This window comes from Harpia harpyja, chromosome 7 (genome assembly GCF_026419915.1).
Source record: "Harpia harpyja isolate bHarHar1 chromosome 7, bHarHar1 primary haplotype, whole genome shotgun sequence".
Lineage (NCBI taxonomy): Eukaryota > Metazoa > Chordata > Aves > Accipitriformes > Accipitridae > Harpia > Harpia harpyja.
The window spans coordinates 35544829-35567129 of record NC_068946.1 but is presented as its reverse complement, the minus strand read 5'-3'; the positions used below and the strand labels follow the sequence as shown (position 1 = coordinate 35567129).

Here is a 22301-nt window from a genome sequence, read left to right as displayed (position 1 = left end):
TTCATTAGCACTGGTAGCTTAATGGTTTGTTTTGGGGTTTGTGGTGTTTTGTTTGTTGGGTTGGTTTTTTTTTGTTGCCCTGTTTGGAAATTTATTATTTCTTGCAGATCTTTTAGGCTGTTTAAAAAAACTGTAATCCCTCTTTACCTGTTGTGGGCTCTCTGGTGGTTTGAGCATCTTCAAAGCTGCTGAGAAACTGTCAAACGTGGTTTTGCTAAAGGGTAGCCACTGTGGTCAGCTCAGAAATGGCAGATAACCTGCTGGTATGGAAACACTACATTCACGTGCTATAGGAAGGCCCTACAGGCATATTTCCAGTGTCCCAGATGACTACAGAGTTGCTATATATTAGTTTCTGACCAAATTCAGGGCAAAGATACATGTCACAAATAGGGCTGTTTGATTTGTAGTAAAATCCAGAGAATCACAAAAAAAGATCTTTTTACTTTTCTCCTCCTCCCTTGTGATACTTTGAAAAAAAAATATTTATTCAATGCAGACTTTGCTAGTGCTAATGTACATCAGCCTCCAAGGATTATGAGGGTCAACGCTAACATTTCTAGTTAATTCTGGGATTAAAATGATGTAATTTGTCAAGACGAAAAGCAGTAAACTAAAAAAGTTACATGGTAATTAATTAGTAAGGTTCAAATAGCCAGTGAAGGAGAGCAGAAAGAGCTCTGTGAGCCAGTGGGGGCATTTTCCTTACTCTTTTATTAGAGGTTATTTTGTCAGTGATACTGCAGTTATATTTCCAGTTGATGTGTTCAGGATGATTTGTGCTCATGACAGATCTGATCTGTTTGTATTTCTAAAGAGAAAATTTTACAGGGTGTGGAGTGCCCAGGAAGTGGAGCCAGCATATTTTTAAGCTGTAATTTTCTGAGTGTGAGGAATTGGACGTCTAGTGTGGAGTGGTGGCAATGGCTTCTGAAGAGGCTGTGGGTTTGGGGTTTTGTCTGCCCCCGGGGTTGATAGCCAGGTGGGATCCTCGTCTCCCTCTAAGTAGCACTGTGCCCACTGCGATCACTGCAAAGAGCAAGTGGTGGCCAACTGGCATTTATCTTCTTCCACCAGGGCAAGGTTAATTTTTAGGGGGTTTTTTTGGCTTTGTTTCTGGGGGGGGTGGGGTGTTAGTTTTTTTACTTCTCCTTTTTCTACTTACTCCTCTGTTGTAATAGTGGCTGTCTTTGTCTAGTTGGCATTTGTTAAAGGGCAAGTGGGAAACCCACATGGTACTTGTTCTTGATCAAATTTACATACTTCTGGTGAAATGGTGCTTCTTTTTATGCTCTAGGAGAGGTGAGGGATCATTTTGCAAAGGGTTTCTTGACCCCTTGCTAGAGAAAAACTGATTTCTGAGTTTGGGGTGGAGTATAAGGCCTTGCTGTCACTGTTGTAAATAATCAATTTGAGAAAAACAGACAGGATCCAAAATGCAAACCAGCGCCTGCCTTTAGGGGTACAGGACACTCGGAAATGCTTGTCTTCTTCAGGCAGATGGTGCAGTATTTATGGGCCTGCAAAGGCTGAGTGCTTTCAACTCCGATGCTCTGCAGTAATAGATGTTACCTGAACTAGCTGGCTGTGGGGTTTTGGGTTGGTTTTGTTTCCAATGTGGCTTTAGACTATGAATGAGGAAGCTGCCTTTAAAAAGGTTCTTGAATCCTGAGTTTAATTCCCTTGTTTATGTTGGTCTTTCACTTTTAGTTCCAGAATAGTTGGGGCTGCATTTGGCAAAAAATGCTTGTCCTTTAATTTCTGTGTAATTGAATACCAGCTTTCAAGTCAGCTGTACTGGAATCCATTGAAAAAGAGTTATTAGTGTGGCGTTTGTTCAGATTTACGTGTTTTAAAGAGAAAAGCTGGCAATATATTCAATTCTGCTCTTCTTACTCTTTCACAATAGTTCTTCACTCTTAATTGCAGTATCTTATGTGATAAATAGTCCCATGGGCTTCAGTAAGACTGCTTAGGGAATTGAATACCACAGCGTTAGCAGAAATGGAAAAAATGAATAGTGCTTTTAAGAAGTGCAACATTTGGCAAAATGCTCATAGTTTGTACGTGTATCAAACATCAATTGTTTTGTTTACTTATGGGTCTGTTTAAATTATTATGGAAAACTATTGGTGAGAATTATGTTAACGATGCTTTGTATGGTACCTGGTATGGCATTTGGGATCCTATTGATTAAATTCTATTTTTAAATTCTATCTTAACCTTGAAAAGCAATTTTTATACTGCAAAGTATAGCTTGAATTTGTTACGTTTTTTTATGAAAAGTAAAAAATATCTCTTAAATTTTACCAGTTCCACCAAAGGTAATCACATGGACGTGGCTCCTGCACACTTGAATTGGTGGTCAGACCTGCTCAGTATTGAAGGCATGTAAAATGTTTCTGTTAAAAATGCTTTATTTCCCTTGAGTGTCCTAATAGGAATTAACAATCCCTTGAGGGGATTTTTTAAAAGCTTTTTTTCAAAAGTGGAGAAAGACCACAAGAGCATATCAGGAGAGAGACCTTTGTGGGTTTTTTTAAGCTTTCCATGTCCCTTCTTCCCTGACATAGCTGGCCAAGATCATCCTGCGTTTTGCAGCGGTGTACCCTGCACACATCCTTACTGTGCTTTGCTGTCCTTCTGTCCTTGTTTTGGTCACGTGCCCATTCCTCCGGTGCATGTGAAAAACATATGCAGCAAAGGAAGGAAAATTTATATTCCTGTTTAGAAAATACCAGACTGAAGCAGAAAATGTGTTTCATTTTAGGTAATGGGTATAACATCAATATTACAATTCTCTTCTCTTTTTAAAATCTACACAAATGCTGTATCTGTGCTTTGTCCTGGATTTATCTAGGCTGTTCATTAGCGAGATAATGTCATTTTAAGAATAGCGTTTAAGCAAACCCAGCTGGTTTGCTTAGATTTAAATGAAGATCAGCTCAGCATGATGCTTGTTGGAATTGCTCCTTGTGGAATTTTTCTAACTGGGGCTTTTTAATCTGCTTTTGACTTTACCAAATTAATTTTTTTTCTTTTAAATTAGCATGTTTAGGGACCTGCCTTTCTGTTGGAGTTATACCATGGCTATCTCATTACTTCACTCAGCAGGAGAAAAGCAGAACAGAAGTTGAAAGATGTATGTGTGTAAAACAAAACAAAAAAAACCCAAACAAACAAAAAAAACAACAAAAAAACCCCCAAACCAACACCACCCCCCCCCAAAAAAACCCCACACAACCACCAAAAACCCAACCAAACAAAAACCCCACACCCTCCAAACTGACAAACAAAAAAACCCAAATCAAGTCTTACTTCAGAGGAGACTGACTTTGCCAGTGCCCAGAAAATCCATCTGAAGCAATTTTTATTTTTGTGTTTTAGTGAGTTTCTTGCTCTTGCTGTTGATGGTGAAGGCTGAGCTTGGGTTCCTCTGTGAATGCATGAAGCTGATGAAGAAGTTGTCTTTCATTTATTTGCTTTTATTCTACCTACAGCACTCCTCTGCCCTGTCTCTACTTGTAAGTGTTTCCTTGTAGGGCTTTGTAAAATTAGCTTGAACATTGCTTGACATCCTCTTTACTGTCTTACCTAGGCTTGACTCTTGCCTGACTCTATTGCTTTCTCTTCAGGAAACTGTTTGAATAGCGAAGACTGGAATTTTGGGGGTTTTTTTCAGCTTTTTAGTACAAAACATGGACATAGATGCTAAGATTCTCAGCCCCTCTGTTACATGGCTAGAAGTGTTTTACAACTCCTTAAAATTATAAAAGTAAATTTCTGAAATCAAACTCTATGAGCATTTTGTTAGCTTCTTCAGCTACCTTTTTGGCTATCAGCTAACAGCAATGGCCAGCACTGGTTTAGTTATGTCCATGTTGGACTAGAGAATACATTAATTGCTTCTTCTTTTGTCACCTTATACCTTAAGTAATGTACAAGTTTCCAGTGTAGCTAGATTACACTGTATTTACATACAGCATATACAGAGCTTATATGCTTCTGTTTCGTGAGCAGAAAACTGCTTTCTTCTCGAGCTCAGCAGTGAAACTGGTATCATCCCCAAGCTGTTAACCCTAAAGCGGGGAATTTACACCTGCTACAGTGCCATTGATTTGGTTGATGCTGTGGAGCTAGCAGTATGGTTGCAATCTGCAGCCAATCCAGATTGCAACCAAACTTTTTACAGAGTCTAATAAGGTGTTGGTTTTTTTTTTTCCTCTTATAACATACAAGGATCAAATAGTGAGTTCGCTGACACACTGCATGTGTCTTTGGATATATGACTTCTCACCCCTCTCACAAATAGTCACCAAAATTATTTCAGGCTATTAGAATTGACTTTCATATGGGAATGGTATCAATGTGTCAAGAATTTTTCCTTGGAAAAACAAGGAAAACAAGGTGGGTTTGCATCACCCATCTTTCTTTACCAAATGCTATTGCTGTAAGTACTGTAACATTGCTTAGGACTTAATTCTCTTTAATCAGCTGTGTGGTCTTAAACACAGCAGAAACAGCAGTTGTAGCTCAAAACAGTGCTTAAAATGGGGCTTGCATGTGGATAAGAATTCCATGATTCTTAAGAGCTTGTGGTCATTCAGCTGGATGAACATGGAACTACTTCTTAACTACGGAGTATGTTGTTTTGGTCCCTGCTGGCAAATGAAGTCTTAGGAAAGTCTTCACTTAAAAAAGTGAAATTGAGAGTTACATAGCTCAAAGATGGCAGAAGTTCATACTCTTCATATATGAATGTGATTCCTATACAGACTTTGTAGCTTTCATGGGATTCCAGAGTTGGACTCATAGTTACAAATAATTTAGCTTTCAGTGAGTGGAATGGTGGTCTTTGAATGTGTGTAATGTAAGCTATGTAATTAATCTCTAAAATGTATCAGAGACACCCAGTTTATAAACTGGATGAACTTACGGATTGGTGTTTGGATCTGTGACAGCTTTGTATTTTAGCAGAAGAGTTTGGAGGAAGAGCAAAGTCTTTGAGGCATGGCTCAACACCATTTAAACTTTATGGTTTAGAAAATTGTATTGACTGGGCAGCTTAAGTGCTTGCTGCCTTTAATGACTTTGTTTGAATTTCCACTGTGCAAAAGGAGTCCTGAGGCAGTAACTGATTTATGAAAAAGGCTCTGTTTGGAGGAGAATATTATGTGCTTCTCATCTCTGCAAGCTGCCCTGCTTTCATTAGTTGGTGCTTCTCTAGGAGGCATTCCTCTTGTGCTTTTTTTCTATCCTTTTTTTTCACAACATGAAAGAAAATCCTTTGTTTCATGTGCTCCATGGAGTTCCTTTCATCCTTCAAAGTGATGTTACTTATTTTGCGATGTAATTGCCTGTATGAGCTTGCGTTTGAGCTGTAAGTTTGTTGGCAGGGTTATAATGTTTGCGCATTTACCACACGTCATTGATTGATAACAGTAATGAAGTAAATAACTGAAGGATTTCACTTGTTTTCTTTTTTCATTCTTCTGTTTCTCACAGGTTCATTGCTAAACCATGTGCCTTAGGCCTTAAAGTCCAAGCCAACGGACCACAGAAAGCTCAACCTAATGCTATCCTGGAAAAAGTTTTCACAGCTATTACAAAGGTAGAGTATTTAAATAAAATATTTACCTTATAAAGTGGGATAGGGCACTATAAACTACGTCTGAACAAAACAAAGCTAACTGCTAAATGCAGTGCTGCATTTTTACAGCTAAAATCAGAACATGCAAATGTCAAGGTTGTCATTGGCATGCCAGCTTGAGCAGTTGTGGATCCCTTCGTGACGTCTTCTGTAAGCTTTTAATCAAAAAAAGTTGTTACAGAAACACTTTGTAGGTGCCATATGGCCACCTACTTCTTTTTGCTTCTTATCTTTTAGAAATTTCCACAAAATCATCAGGTTTTTTTGAAAAAAGAGCAAATTGTGAGCCAGTAAGATTGGCCTTACTGTGTTTTCCATGAAACTTCAAAGCTACTCCTTCTAGCGTAACTGCCTAAACACAAGTTGCTGGTGGCTTGCTGCTGTCCCAGCTGTTTACATTGTGATGAATGTCCTTCAATGTCCACAGCTAGAAAAGTGGGGGAAACTGACTGAATAATGTTTTAGAGCTTACAGATTAATTTTTTTGTACAAGTTTTTCCCCTACCACTTATGTCTCTGTCTCTACAGCTCTCACTGTATGACATCTCAACTAAACCTCTATGTCATCCTGTCTGTGCTTTTGAAGCATCCTGAGCTTTCCCGTAGCAGTGAGCAGGTGTCCTTTAGCATCTCCTGAAGACCTCAGTGGTCAGCTGCTTTGTAGCAGAAAGGCCTGTGGAGGCCTGAAGGACGAAGTCACTGTGCTGCAGAACTTCTCAGTCCCACCTCGGCTCCAGGCTGCAGCTAGGCATGCCACAGCAAAGGCATCAGCCTAAACTTCAGAGTGTATTAGGGTCAGAGGGCAAAATTGGGTTCAGTGTCAGGGACAGCGCAATATGCCATGGATCTGTCTTGCTTGTGTGTCCTACCGTCTCCCAAGATCACCATGGCACTTGGTGTGGGTTTTGTCCTGTTTTCAGGGAGGGAATTGCACATACCTTGTTTCTAAAAGCTGCAGCACATGTGCTCTTGCCCAGACTCAGCTGGAGGAAGAATGGGAATTTTTTTTTTTTTTTTTAATTTTACCTTGCAGTATCTGCTAGTCCAACACAGGGCCTGAGGGTGTGAAGTAATCTAACTAATGCCTGTGAGTCATGGTACAAGCTGGCACACACAGCTGCCAGCACCCAGTGCATAGAGACAAGTCGGAAGAGCTCCAAAGGAAAGTATCTACTTTCCTGCAAGAGTTTGGTAGGGCTTCTGTAGCTGCTCTCAGAGAAACTGTCCAATTTAGCTAGCCGTCTTTTTTGGGTTATGTGCAGCAGTTCTCTCTGGTCAAATTCCCATGAGCTGCATCAATCATTTGATTTCTCTAAAGTCACAGAGAATGGTTTTTCTTAACCTTCCATTGAAAAACTAGTGGCTACTTTGGTTGACTAAAAAAACTTTTTTTTTTCTTTTTTTTTGAGAAGGATGGCAAATACTTTACCCTTCTCTTGTCTCATCCTTTCCCATCCCTTTCCTTCATGTCTTTTCCTAGAGGCTGATAGATGAAACTTCAGCCTGATGGAAGCTTTGCTGTTTTACCTCTTGCAACATTTAAAAAAGTCTTTATCGTGGCAGCTCTTGCATCTCATTCAATGTATGTAAGTGGCTTGCAGAAATAAAGCTAAAGCTCCAGAAAACAAATTGTCCAAAAGCTTTTTCTGTTTCTTTAAAAAAGAATGTGATCAGGAGAAATATATAAATAGTCCTCATGCAGTACTGTACAGGTAGAATTGCTGCATGATTAGAAACATGGCCTGTACTGCTCTTCTCCGTATAGTAGTCAAATTGAGGACAGACTCATTTTGCTTTTGCCTTACCTCTGCACCGTCTTGCAGCTGCTCTAATGAAATGAGAGTTCCACATTTGCTGCTTTGGAGAATAATTGTGTGTAGCTAATTTTACAGAAAAAAATTCTCTCTCCCTGTTGTCAAGGTGATTTTCCTTTAGAAGTTGTCACTTTGTTTAATGACCTCATTTTTTAACATTAATATGCACAAACATGGGATATATCTTCTTTCCATGTCAGTCAAACAGTCTCCACTACTGCAACAGTTGATAGGACAAAGGTCCTGAAGCAGGAGGGTGGAACAGGCATAGCATGTGACTGGCAGGGGCGTGTTTGTAAGCCCCACTGCTCGAGAAATGCATGGCATTTTATCTCTATTTATCATCAATTTCAAGTTTCAAGCAAGTTTTCATCCAATTTTCCCCTTTAACTTTCTTATTAGTAATAACCTGCATGCAATATTACAGCATATGTCCTTCTAGATTAATAATAGTTACTGTAAACGTATTTTGATGTGGATCTGCCAGCAGAGATTTCTGTGCAAGTGATTTTATTTCTATGTATCCATGTGTTTGACAGGCAGTCTCTAAGACATCAAGAGGCAATTACGGTGGTTCTAAATTTAAAGTGGACTTACTGCAGTTGGGCAAAGAAATAATTTTTATCCTTCTCTGTTCTGTAGCATCCAGATGAGAAGAGGCTGGAGGGCCTCTCCAAGCAGCTGGACTGGGATGTACGCAGCATTCAACGCTGGTTTCGACAAAGACGCAACCAGGAAAAGCCCAGCACTCTTACAAAGTTCTGTGAGAGCATGTAAGGATGCGCGTTCGCTTCTTTAGTCTTGTTGAGCCTGTGTCCTCATGAGTTTTCCCCTTTGTTCTTCATGTGTATTTTTGTAGACAGGTAGAAAATGATTCAAATTGATAGAATGTAACTTCTTGAATGAGAAAAAACAATTTTCTTTCTCCTGAAGGAGTCAGATTATACTTTTTGTGTACTTTCAATGGTGAAAAGCTTTCAGAAATCAGGTGGTTGTGATTCTTACTGTCAGGGTGCCAGCCTGACCCTTTCAGACAAATCGCCTGGTGTTAGGGTGGGAAGCTGTCTTTACAGCACAACCTTTAGCTATACAACCTGACAGAGATCTGAGATGGAGGAGTAAAGATAAAAGCCAATTGGGTTGTTAAACCCTTTCTTTGTTTTTTCTCATCCCAGGCTTGTCCCCTTTACTAGCCCATTTCCCTGGGTGCACTGAACTCTGAGAAGCTAAAGGTTCCTACACTTTGTTTAGGAAGTTATTTTTCACCTGCCAGGGTTTAGTTCTAAGGAATCTTTCCCAGCGCCCAGCTGCTTTTCAAACTGGTTATCTATATAAAGGTCATTTTCTAATTGGACTCCATTGTTTTTAGTATCCGAGTTACATTTCCATGCCAGCTGGATGTAACATATTAATACTTAATCTGCATTGAAAGAGCATGGAAAATTAAATCTACTTAATATTTACATGTTTTTCTTAAAGGAAGACTGATAGACATTGAATTCATAACAAAACACAAAGAACAACACTAGTTTATTTGAAAGACTCATTAATTCCAAGACTCAGCCCTTTAGCACTGCTGGATGTTGTTCCTTTGATGTGGAAGGTTATGCATTTAAGGCAAATTTTACATGCTCCAAATCAAGAGACTTGGCAAATATTGCTGAGGCCATAAACAAGTATTGGCTTTATTATACCCTGTTGGTCAAGTAGTTGTGTTATTGCTGGCTTAAAATTCTAGTTATACTTTTTGTTAGCTGGTAAAGAAGTGTTAGGTAGAAATGTCAGCAGAAATAGAGGAAGCCTATTTAAGCTTGCAAGTAAAGAAATCACAAAAACACTGCAGACCAGCCAGAGTGAGAGAGGAGGAGCGTGTGTGTTTAAAAAAACCAACTTGTGGAATATACTGTTGTATCATTCATGCAGATTTCCTAAATATATTTCATACTTTTTCCTTTTGTAGGTTTCCTGAGTATTTTCCTTAAACCTTAGTTTCCTGTGGCGACATACAGGAAGATTCATAATATGGTCCTGAATAAATAATGTATTAAGGCATTTTTTTCTAAAGCCAAACCATAGATGAAATGTTATTCGAATAGCAACTGATACTTACTTTCAACTAAGGACTGAATAGGAGAGAGTTACTGTTAAGCATATTGTCTCTCTAGCTCAAAGAGTCCTTTTTTTTTATTTTAGAAGAACGATAAATTGTCTGAAGATGATTGCCCTTTAATAAACAGAGGAACTTAACTGTCAGAGTGCTTAAGTCCTTTCCTTGGCATTTACAGCTAAAATCCACCCTACATAATATTTAATAAAGCCAGGCAGGGTGAGATTATGGATAAGCCTGGTCATCCTGTTGCCAGCATTTGGTGGTCTTAGAGTTACTAATTTTTGAGATCAGTGAACAACAACCGTTTTTCTACAAGGGTTGTAGCTGTTAATGTACACACTTGTCTGCTTAACTTGTAGGAAAGGCTGTGGAATCTTGGAGAAAAATTAAAACTGTATTACTGTTAGAGCTAGCATATTTGGGTGGTGTATTTGGCTGCTTCTGTAAGTCGGGTCGAAGACTTCACTCTCTTGCATTAGTGCCAGCGCATTTGGGCTGACCTAGAGGTAGAAAAAACTTATACATACCATGAAATACAGGCACGGATAGGAAAGTTATGGGTGCTGAACTTGCTCCTTTGTTGTATATGTTATGGAAAAAGCATGCAGATGAGAGCTATGAATGCAAACTGGAAGGTAAGGTCAAGCTGTAATGAATGTCATTAACTTACACTGACAGAATTAAGTGCTAGCTTCATTTAGAGAGCGCCGTTGGGCATTACTGCAATATGTGTACTTAATAGCAATGATAATACTTGTCCTAAAGAAGCAAGGTGGCCTAAATAATAATAAGTGGATAGTTCAGGTTCTCTCTGCTTGTGGTTTGCAGATGGTGCAGTGGGAGTTGCCTCTCCATCTCTATACGTACATGCTGCTGTGAGAATGTGGTGTTATCCAACCAACTGTGTGTGCATTGCCTTGATAACATTTCCAGTGGTGCAGTGTGTGCCACCAGCTGTTCCGTCACACGTGCTGGATGGAGTTGTTGGCAGGTAGTCAGAATAGCACCGAGAAGCCAGGGATACCCTTTTTTCCCCTCAGTATGGGTGTTAAACGGTTGTCTAGTTAAATTATCCATCAGGACACTAAGCAAGGTGCTTCAGTTCAGCAAAGAAATCCTTCTGTATAAGCTCTGTAGCCTTTTCACAGCTATTGAGTTAATGAGGTGGCTTTTGGATGAAGAGTCCATGTCTGGTGGCTGCTTTGGAGCTCCAGGCTGCATAAAGCACATGTTCCCGTGACAGCCATGGGAAGGGGAGCACTCCAAGTCTTCAGTAACTGGGGCACCAGTGGAGAGTTTTGTAACCCTGACAGAGAACAAAATGCGCCCTTATGTAATAAGCAGGCACAGAGCAAGCAAAATGACAGTGATCCCCACCTACACCTTCAATTGTTGAGCTGCTGTTGTCCTTCCAGAGAAGACTTCAGTTTTGCTGGCAACTGCATTGATTGACTGTGACTAGGGAAGAAAAGTGACAGAACCCACAGCAAATGTGGAGCTGCTTAAAAAGAGCTCTGACTCTTTTTACATGGAGATGATTCAATTTACTACTAGAAAAAGTGTTCCTTGGGCCCAGAGTGGCTTTTCCATGATGCAAAGGAGAAGGCAGCTGTGCCAGAAGGGCTGTAGGCCATTCTTGACTGCCTTATCTTTCTTGCCATTGAGTAGTGTGGGTACTATCTAAGGTAGAGGAGCTTCAATAGGACAAAGGCTGAGAGTGAAACTCAATGATAAACATGCTTGGCTGGGATGAATGACACCCAAGATCCAGGCCCAAACAGACTAAAACAGTAACTTGATCATCAGATTCTTCTTGTCCCAGATTTCTCACTTTCTCTACCCCTTCCCTTCTGTTTCTTTTCAAGCAACTTCCATTCTGGTCCTAAACAGAGTGCAGAGAAACTCCAAAATGTACACTGTTTGGTTTGGGTTTTTTTTTTTTTTTCCCCCAAAATGGAATAATTCCTTTGCTGCCAGCCTTCATCAGATGTCCTGGGCATTAGCAGATGGTGGTTAGAGGAAGAAAAAGACAGTAATAAAATCTCTTGTCTATAGACACTGTTTGTGCCACAGCCTTGTAGCGAAAATAAATTACTTTTCAGGGACCTTAGCCAGCAATCACCCCATAGAGTTTTGTGTGTCAATCTGAAAGAGAAGGCGCCATTTGATTGTCTGACCTGTGGAAACTGCTAATGGTGAGACTTCAGTGGCATCACGTACCTGCTTAAGATTTCAGATGCTATGGTGATAAGTACCTATATGAAATATGAGGTAGATAATTTCACCAGGTGATGATTCATGATCCAGTATTAGTCAGAAAGACAGTAATAAATGGGGTGCTGATGATTATTTTACTAGCAAGTCAATGGGTTGTTTCTTAAGGATTTGGTGATTCTGACATGAAACTTGGAGTTAACAGCAGAGTGTTTGTAGTCACTAGGAAAGGCATCCACCTAGTATAACCTCAGATTGTAATGCTCAGGCACTTAGCTTGCTATTTTAGCTTCAGGGGAGAGTCTGTCCATAGCTTTTCTTTCTCTTGTGGGAATTTAGGCAGTTTTGCTTCTTTCCTCAACTTGATAGATCAAAGGTGCATAAAGGAGAAGAAAAAGTGGTGAACTGAGCAAGGTAGACTTTTCTGTTGCCATGCATTTCTGTTGATTTTTATTCCTTTCTCTCTGTCCCCATGGCACGGCCTAACATCAAGGAAAAACAAGCTTTCTCCTGATCAAGAGTAGGGTATGGACCTTGTGCTCTGCACTTGGAGTATGCAGCGCATGAGAAAACACAGGAAGTGGATTGCCTTAAGTCTTTTCTGAAGCTCATGTGGTTTCTGTGTTATTCATGGAGAGTATCTGCAGTACTTTACAAGGCTAAAAGTTGTTTCTGCAGAGGACTTTTTATAGTGATATAAATTGGATCAATTGGTCTAACAACTCTGCTGGAACATAGTTCTAGCACAGAAATGTATTTAAAAAAAAAAAAAAAAAAGGTGTCTGACCAGAAATATGTTCCCCAAAACATCTTAACGAAGAATGTTGCATCTGAATATAGTGGAATGGGAATTCCAGGCATGGAATAAGCTAGTAGGGAAAGGGCTTCAAGGTATGCTGGGGACCCCTGGGTTGATGTAACTCTTGGAAGACCATGAATGGGGACTTTGCTGATTGCCAGACAGAATATAGGATCCAGGAATGTCTTTGTTAATGTCTGACATGTCAGAAGGCCAATGCAGTAGTGATTCCCAAACCACTTCCAGTTTCTTCCCAGTTTCAGTGTATTGCGCTGCCGCTCACACTACCAGTGCGTAGGCATGTTTGCTTTTCTCAAAGAATAAATAGTATAGAAAGAGCAAGCATCCTGGCCTCCCTTGTTGTCCGGAGCAAAGGGAGAGAACCCATGATGCCCTAAGTTATTAGCCTGGGACTTGGGAATGTCATCAGGCTCATGACTTGTCTGTCCTACAGCTATGTACATTTAAACAAGCTGTTTATTAGACACATTTACATGGTTTCCAAGGAGTGGCTGGCAGAAACATATGGCCAAGAGAATTTTTTGCATTTATGCAACAGTCTGCATGTGAAAACATGGAAATGTGCAGACTGAAAGGCCAAAGATATTTTTTTTCCCCCTCATTCTTCTCCAGAAAAAGCTTGGATACTAAAGTATCTGTAAGTGGGGTGTCTTTTAGTTTTGATGTAGGGTACAGAACAGTCTCTGTCTCATCTCTGAGTCAGAACATACTCTTTTTCCTAAGGAATTGAAACTGTGTTTATGTACGTTGCTTTTGAGGAGATTTTATCTATCTATAGCTGTATATATATGTGTGTGCATGTGTGTATAGAGACAGATATATACAGAATACTTTTTTCTCATCATGCATATTTGTGTGAAAATTTTATGGGCAGTTTGCAACTTCTTGGCCATATTGGTTTTCTCGACTAGCAGAGTAATTCTCTCCTACAAAATTGTACTGGGAAAATAACTATGCAAGGGAAAGAAATTGAGACAGCTGCTTGGTTGTTGAAATTCTGAACTGTGCTGATACAAATCTTAACAAAGGGCATAAAAGAATTCATCAGTCTGTGCTTTGTGTGTAGCAGTAAAGCACTAGAAAATAAATAGGCGTCAAAAAGCTTCTAGCTCTGAATTTTTAATAGCCTCAGGCCCTCTTAAGTCAGCTTCTAAAACACTGCTGAATACAATGATCTTTGAGATGCAAGCAAAAATATGTGGTAAATGGTATTATGGGTCCATTTAATTCTGATTTGTGAATACAGGTTTTCAGCTGCCTCAGTGGTACATGCAATTGAGGACTAACTAGTGTTTCACAAGCAGAAAAGCGAACAAGGGGATGGGTCTGTGATGCTGTGCTATGTGCTCTGGGGCGAGTGTGATAATTACTGTTCAATGGCCATAGAATTACCACATCTCCCTCGTTTTCCTCTGCTGTTTTCCATGGGGCAGGAATGGCTGTTCCCCCTTGCTCTCTCACAGGTACAAGGCATAACCTCTCCCCAGCTGCTCCGGTCTGTTCAGGAAATCTAAAGCACTGGTAACTCAACCAGCTGCTTGGTGAAAGGGAAACTGCACACTGAACTAGTATGCTGATGAAAAGTTAGACGTTTTCCTTGCTATTATAACTCTGTTTTTTTGTTGTTTTTTTTTTTTAAACTGGGCAGATACTTAGTTCTGCTGTTCCTTCTCCTTGTAACGTCCTGCAGTGGGCTGCGTGCTTCTGGGAGAGGTGCTTCTATTGACATATGATCATAGGACAGCAGTCTCGCCTGAAAGAGAAAGCATCAAGGAAAATCCAAAATTTCTGGAAGTCACTGTGAAATAGCAGCAAAATCTGCAATGAGGCATAGTATTGGAAGCCTCTAATTACTGATTTATTTCTTCTGGAACACTTTGTACTGAAACAGTTAATAGGACTGATAAATGTTTATACAGGTGAAAAAAGTGAGTCATTTGCATATTTTTCTTGCTGATCCTTAACTTTACTTCTTTTCAGTATTTCAGTTAGCTTTCTGTGACCTTGAGTGACATATTCATTGGTGTTTCACAGAAAGTGTTACGATACTGGAGCAGCTACTTTGTATTCCTGTTAGTGGTGTCTGAAGAACACAGTATTGTGCGATATCATGGAGGAGTAGGGAGTGTATGTTTGTGTACACCTCTCTGTGTCTGGATGTAGTTGGGGTTTTTTTTTTCCCTTTCTCCCCGCTATGGCCTTAAAACAAAGGGAGTTGGGCAGGAAGAATAAGAGGAGGAGTATTCCTTCAAACACAATAGCTGGGTTTATAGCCAAGACACTGCTTGGCTCAGGTCAGGCAACAAGGTGGTTTCCCCAAAGCTGCTAACTCAAAACACCACCATGTTAAAACAGACCTGTAAAGGGAAAGCCAGGGAAGCTGTCAGCTGCTGTGATTGACCCAGTTTCTCTGAGTGCCAGTCTCAAGCTAAGTTGCCCAAGCTAACTTCTTTTAACCTACTGGAGCATCAGATCAAGGCTAAATGGTGTGAACACAGATTTTTCTTTAAATCCACTCAGCAAAGTGTAGCCCTTTGCAAAATAAATTTTGAGGCATCCTACTTTGCTTTGAAGAAGTTTATCTGTGTCACTGTTTGCTGCTGCTGTCTGTATGCTCCAGCTGTGCCAAGTTTATTAGATCAAAAGGAAAGAGGAGCAACTGCTATGTGATCTGTCTTTATAAAACAATGTGCCCTTTTCAAATTAATTATCTGAGAAATTACTCTCACTTAGCATAAATCTTCATGGCTGGCAGGATTTTTTGTTGTTGGAACCAACAATTTTATTTTTTATTATAACACACACAGAGCCCTGTCCACAGTTTTGATTTTTTTTTTTCACGTGAAGTCCTTGTTGGTTTGTACTAGTTGCACTTGAAAAGCGAGTAAAGGTTGAGTCTGACAGCCTTCATCAGAAGGAAAGACCACTTCAATGGTGTTTTCTGAAAGTCTTTATTGATTACTTTTTTATTTATTTTTTTTTTCTTTACTTAATGTCATGTAAGTAAGTAATGTGTATCTTTCCATTAAAAGATAGGGGAAATTCATGTCAATGAATCCTGATAGAAGTATGTCATAAAAATGCTGGTGAAAGTAAATTGGTGGCTCTTAAATAGCCATAAATTGCTTGTAAAGCAAGAAGTGTGTTCTTGTTTGGTTTGGTTTTTAACCACTAAAAGAAGGGAGTCATAAACCTGCTGTGTGATTTCTACAGTAGAAATGCTAGAGAGAGAACAACTAATAACAAAAATGGATTCTTGGTATTATCAAACTTGTGAGGTTCTATTACTGTTTTCATTATGTTAAGTGTGTCTCTAAAAACAGCAGCTTGAACATCTCGGCTCTCATTTACTTGAAACAAAATAGTGTCTAGAAAAGTCACCTTTGCCTTCACAATGGAATGAAAGCTGGAAAATAAGGGTGTGCCTTCACTGTCACGCTCCATTTTGCCTCAGGCGGTCACATCTCCCGTGGGCTGCACATCATGAATACTGATTTGCTACTGGACTCCCTTCTGTGGTGATGCTGCTACCTCTTGCCAAATGGGAATGCAGGCACTATTGAAAGGATAATTCATTGAAAAGATAATTCACTCCACGGTTTCCTCCAGACAGATGATATGGATATAAAATTTGCCACATCTGACTCTTCCAGCTGGCATAGTCTTGTTATCCAAGCAGGGCTAGTGCCTCTATATTGTGCCATAGGGCAAGCAGCACATGCTTGGTGTCAGGCTATAAAAACACTATTCTGGCAAGGTGCAATACATCAGTCTTAGTATTTCAGAAACGTGGATCCTTCTTGCAGGGATGGAAGAAAAGAAAGGGGGGGGGCGCAAAAATAACCACAAACCCTCATGGTGTTTGAGCTGTATTTCATGTGAATGTAAAGTTAGATCCTGGGCACATGCCGTCCAGTGTTCCAGCCCAGAGCACTGTGGATATGAGCCCATCCAAACTAGTTGGGTCTCTTGCAACCGTGAACTCTGTGAAATGTCTGGATAAGGATTCATACAGGTGATACAGATTTAATGATGGTGTTAGTGTAAGGCAAGGTGGAACAACAAAGGCTAGCTCTTACACTACTGTCTTTGAAGGGAATAGAACTGTTACTGGTGAAACCTATAGAGCTGGGTTGCCTGTCACTATTTCCCATTGTGCTGCTAGACTGGTGTGAGCAGAACAAACTGTTCCATTGCCATTTTGAATTAAAGTTGTCATTAAATGCAATGTGAAAGTATGGTACTTTGCAGATGCAAATAGCAGCACTGTGACTGTAGATGCTACAGGGATTGTGCAGGAGATCAGAGAGACAGCGGAAGAAGAGAGAGGGTCACCTTAGTACAAGATAAAAGCATATGGAAATGATGAATTGTATAAAGAAAATTAATGGAGTACAGCAACTGCCTATCTCACTGTGCAAGAACCAGCAGGTATTAAATGAAAAAGAAAAGGAGCATATTCAAAATTGAATAGTGAAAATTGAATAGTTTTTCACACTCTGAGTAATTAAACAGGATTTCATGTTTCTGTCATGGAAATCATTGCTCTCCTGAGGCAATAATTCAGCAGTAATTTGTAATTAAACAGATTTTTTTATTTACTTGGGCAACCAGAGTATCTAGTATTGTGCTGATAAATAGACTGTATCCATAGTTTGCTTAGAAAACTTATGAAGACTAATCTTAAGTCTTCATAAAGTATCATGCATGCTGAAACTGGAGTACAGAGGTAAGGAAGAGAAGAGCCATGTGACCAAACAGCATTTGTGGTACGAAGGGCGTAGCAGGGAGTAGAGGCTCAGGTGTTGGCAGAGTCAGATTTGTGAGACGGCTTGGCGAGGGAGGACATAGGTTTTCAATGAGATGTGGAGGGAGTTGGAGTCTGTGAAATTGTTCCAGAAGAGGGATGATGTGACCTTCACTGAGTGCAACAAGAGTTTATTATAGCTGCAGGTAGTAGGGAAGTTGAGATGAGTCACGGATGCCAAAAAGGAGACTCTAATTGAAGTCATCTAGCAAGTGGCAACTAAAGTGTAGAGTAGCAAAGACAGTCTGGCAGTTGTTATCTATAGTAAGCATGTAAAATACTGCGATTTTTGTCACAGTACTGTACGACTTACATCTAGACTCTGGGATTGATACATTCAAGGACCTATTATTCTCTTAAGAGTATTATATCTAATAACATCACAGAAAAGGAAGAGAGATGTGCTTGAATGCAAGGCCTCAATAGAAGGTAAAAGAGAATGAGGCATTTATACTGAGACTTATGTCAGGGAAACTAGTGCTGTGCAAAAAGGCCTGGAGTCATGTTTGGGTATATAAAGCTAAGACAGAAATCCTGCTCTGTTATACATCAGGGTGAGATGTTGCTCCTTGAGACTAGCACTCAATAGCTTTGTACATTACTGATTCCTTTGTCTTTGTCTGATACCAGGGTAGGCTGAGTTGAATTTATATTTCTCTCTAAGCCACATGTGAAGTCAGTGCAGAAGAGTATTGATAAAGCTTTTTCTTTAGTGTAAATGTGCTTTTTTGTATGTTGTCATTCAGAGCTGGTTCACTGATGGCTTCCCTGCTCCAAGAGAAAGAGAGTAAGACAGTACTGGTTGCCTTGAGTTACATAAAATGTAATTTGTAGCCTGAGTCCCTGGACACATGAGTAAGTTAATGGCTGGCAAGCTGTCCTAATTTTAAAGTTGTGAGAATACAGTGCAGCCACTGACAGCAATTTTAATTCTGCCCTAACACTTGCTCTCTGATGAATCAGGATGAGACATCTTGAACATACCTCCTCTCCAACGCACAGCTTGCTCAGAACTTGCACTTCCAAAGGCAGAGTCTGGGCAATGACACCCAGCTGTTACAGTGTGGTTTGCTGTAGGTTTACGCCTTCAGCTTTGCCTTTTGGAGCTTCTGTATTAGGCTCTGGACTATTCACATTTCTTTGGTGTCCAGGCTGGATAAGCAGCTTAATTATACACCCTTTTATGACTTTATTATGTACTTTTGTTCTGTGGCATACTTGCGCAGGCTGGCTCAGGCTGTAGTTCAGCAACACAGGCTACCGTTGAAGGTCTAGTAAACAGTAGAGGCCACCTCCCTGACCTCTGTGTCCTTGCCCTCCCACTTGCCTTGCCCTGTGCCAAACAGCTGGCTGTACAGTAGTTTCATAGGGCAGCGCACTATACTTATGGGGGTTAAAGGTCACCCTGCATAAAAACATGGGATGCTTGTCAGTCAGATTTTCCTGTTGTGGGTCACAAGGTGGTCACATAAGCATGCTGGAGTACTGTTGCTTGTGGTTGTGTGGTGTATGCATGCATCTGAGTAACAGAAGGGAAACCAGGGAGGCATGGGCAGTACTTGCATCCAGTGTGAAAACTCAGGTTTTGGTGTGGCAGAGGGGAGAAGGGGGGAAAATGCTGCAGCCACCTGGCCCCTTCTGATGTGGCCAGGTGGGAGGACATGGTGTGGTGGAGCACAGCATGGTGTGCCATGCAGTGCTCTAAGTGCATCTCTTCCTGCTGCCAGCTCTATACGAGTGCTTAGATTAACACTGGCTGAGTGAATGAATGCTTTTCTGCTCAACAGTGGCTTCTGTGGCTGTGTTTACACCCTTTATCGAAGTCTTCCTATCATTATTTCTCAATTTTGAATAGTAAAATACTGGGTCTGGCTCTGTTCTTGTTGCCCTGCTATGCCACTGCATTAGAAAGCTGAACTGTCTGGTGAAGGGGAAGGTGGGAGTAGACGTCTTGCAACTCTGTAGTATGCTGCTCAAGAGACTTACTCCAGTTAGTTTGAGACTGGTATGAAACAGACTCCAGAATTGGGCAAGGTTGGTACTTTCCCTTGTGATTCCTTTCCTACCTTATCTGCCATGCTCACCTGTGAATCTGGTCTATGATCTGTTTCCTCTTTTTAAGCTGGGCCTCAGGACATCTCTGCCCAAACATGGGATTGGGGGAAATGAAAACATTGGTTGTCAGGAATTGCCAGCCCTCTTCCCATGCTGTTCTGCTGGAGCAGACAGGCAAAGATGTCCATGCTGCGTCCTCAGACTGTGTTCACCATATCTTTAGACTGTGCTGTAAGCACTTTTCATTTTGTATCTTAGGAAATTCCCCTCTTCCCTCAAATTGGATTACTTAAAACTTTGAATTCCCTGCCCTTACTGCCTTCTGTGACACAGTTTTTAACACAATTAATAAATTTAAATTAACTCATGTGCTGGTCCTGCAAAGACACCATCACTTACCATTATCATTGCACATTAAGCAAAGTTAGAATAAATTAACTAAGTTTCCATTCTCTTGTGGTTTCTGTGTGCTCATCATTATTTTATGTTATGGAAATTAAATAATTCTTCTCTAAGTTCTAGTTAATGTGAACAGTAGTTCAAAAATACAGTCACAATATAACAATTAAAGACAACTAAAGGAAAACTGCAAAGACTGCAGTAGCTGCTGCTTTCTTATGTTCCACGCACCTTGAATTGTCTAGTTCTTAATTATGGAAGAGACTGACTGCCTTCTTCGGTCAGCCTCAGCTGAAGTTGAGTTGCCAAACACTGCAGATGAAGCATTGAAGTTGCCAAACACTGCAGACAAGTGGCCTGAAAGTGGAGGAACATGGAGACACAGCTGGGATTTTTCAAAAGAGCCATAGGGAATATACAGCCGAGAAAGTAAGGGCTCAGTCTGGGATGCTACGGATTTCAAGACTACTTTTGATGTTTAGTAGATGGGATTCACAGGGCTTAAAAACTGACTTTTGATGGTTTAGGGAGGATCTTCTGTGAATTCAGCACAGGGCTTTCTCCCAGTTTCTCTCTCTTGTTCTACTTGAACCATTAGGCTGCTGCTTCTTTACCATTTGTTAGTGTGTTTGTCTGTGATACTGATCTCTCCTAAGTGGTAGATTTCAGGTACTGATATCTCTTGTTCTCTTGTCAAAAATATTTTATTGCTGCCAAAATTTGAGGGCTTTTAAAATTTCTTTTAAATGAAACTTTCCAATAATAAAACCATTCTTGTCCAAGTAGAATAGCAAATAGTGTAAAACAGTTACTATCTATTAATAGTGAAGGTTGCATTTACTTCTCAAATCTGTAATCGTCCTTGTCAGTTCTTTATTTCATCTGTGATATTGGCTTTAAAAGCTGAGTGGAAGAGGGGGAAGACAGCAAAAACTTTCTCTTCCTCCATTTCACAGCATGTTCTGCTCTTTTCATTGCTTATATCCTGTAGATTTGATGTTTGCTTCCTTTATATGCCTTAGTGGTTACTTGTGTGATTTTTGCCTTGTACTTTTTACCTTCTTATTGCTTTGTCTTTTCCTAGAAAGTTCTCTTTTCTTTTTCTAAGATGTTAATTTTGTTACCAATCTAAACTGTGCTTTTGTTTGACCTGTTATGTTGCAGTATGAAAGCAACATGAGCAGTGTTCACCTAGGCTGTAATAACTTTATGAAATGCATTGCAAGCAAGTATTTATTCATGAAGACATACTGTCAGATTCAGAATAAACTCTCCATTCTTATGTGGATGCAAAGTTTTGGATCTTCAGTAAATGCAGATATCCACCAAGTTCTACTCTTATTTTCATTTAAAAAAGAAAGACAAATGTGAACAAAATGCTAATTTAGAACGATACCCTTCTTATTCCCATTTCTGCTGTCTTCAAAGTTGTTAGCTGTTTTGCATGTGTACCACTAGCAAATGGTATTTGCCAAATTCACACTGAATCCATACAGATTTGGTCCAATAGGAGCTCCCCAGGGATGCCTTTTGTAGCAGGTTGTTCTCTTCCACAGGAAACTGCAAACTACACAGACTTAGTAGTCAAAACTATTTGGTATCTTTGTCTATTTCAGTCTCTACCGAAAGAAAGAGACTTGAGTATGACTTGTTCTCCACAGGTTGCTAGTCACAATCAACTTGTATCAAAATACCTAACTCACTGAAGGGTAGTGGTACTAAGGTTTTATTTTATACACGGCAATGAATGAATTGGCATGCAAGTCCTTAGTCCTCTCTCCTCCCTTGTATTTATGTTGTTACACAGTTTTATGTTACATTTGATTACCTTTCATTTTATAGATACATCGACTCTGTGTGTCCGTTCACAGAGACACAGAGTTAGAGGAGAATTACCTTCCACATTGTTTAATATTTTTCCCTTACAGGCATTTAACTACATTGGTTTCTGTGTTAGTAAGTTGTCCGATAATGTACTTCATGCTCTTTAGAGAAAGCCGAACTGAGTGTTTTCTTCAGATGTAAATATTTTGTAAGCTGATGTGGCAGCTTGTCATACGCTGTTCTGATTATTTTTTTTTTCCTCCTTCATGTTCTTTGCTGAGAGCTGAAAGCTGTAAACTAACCTGGGTCAAGATGATGCCTGCATAATACTGTATTTGTATGGCTGTCTATCAAAATGCTTTTGTGGAAAGATTTCCCCTGTAACTACATGGAAACAGATTTTTGATTGGCAGAATAGTTTTTGTGATATTTGGGCATAACATCATATGTATGTCCAGGACAGCAAGGCAGGCATCACTGGAGTACTGTTAGGCTCAAAAGAGGCAAGCGCTGGCCTGTGGCTGAATAGATGTTGGCAGTGGCCTCAGCAAGAACACGTACGCAGTGCTGGTGGAGGTGAGAAACTTGCTAGCTCCCCTAATGCTTTT

At 40.1% G+C, this 22301-nt stretch overlaps 1 protein-coding gene across 2 annotated transcripts in view; it reads left to right on the top strand.

Annotated features, from left to right (window-relative positions):
• CERS6 (ceramide synthase 6) overlaps positions 1-22301 on the top strand; it is a 134448-nt gene that overhangs the window by 37664 nt on the left and 74483 nt on the right. For both annotated transcript variants that reach the window (XM_052793134.1, XM_052793133.1), the window contains exons 2-3: positions 5506-5611; positions 8107-8237. In XM_052793134.1, coding sequence (XP_052649094.1) covers positions 5506-5611; positions 8107-8237 — 237 coding nt within the window. The remainder of the gene's footprint in view (positions 1-5505; positions 5612-8106; positions 8238-22301) is intronic.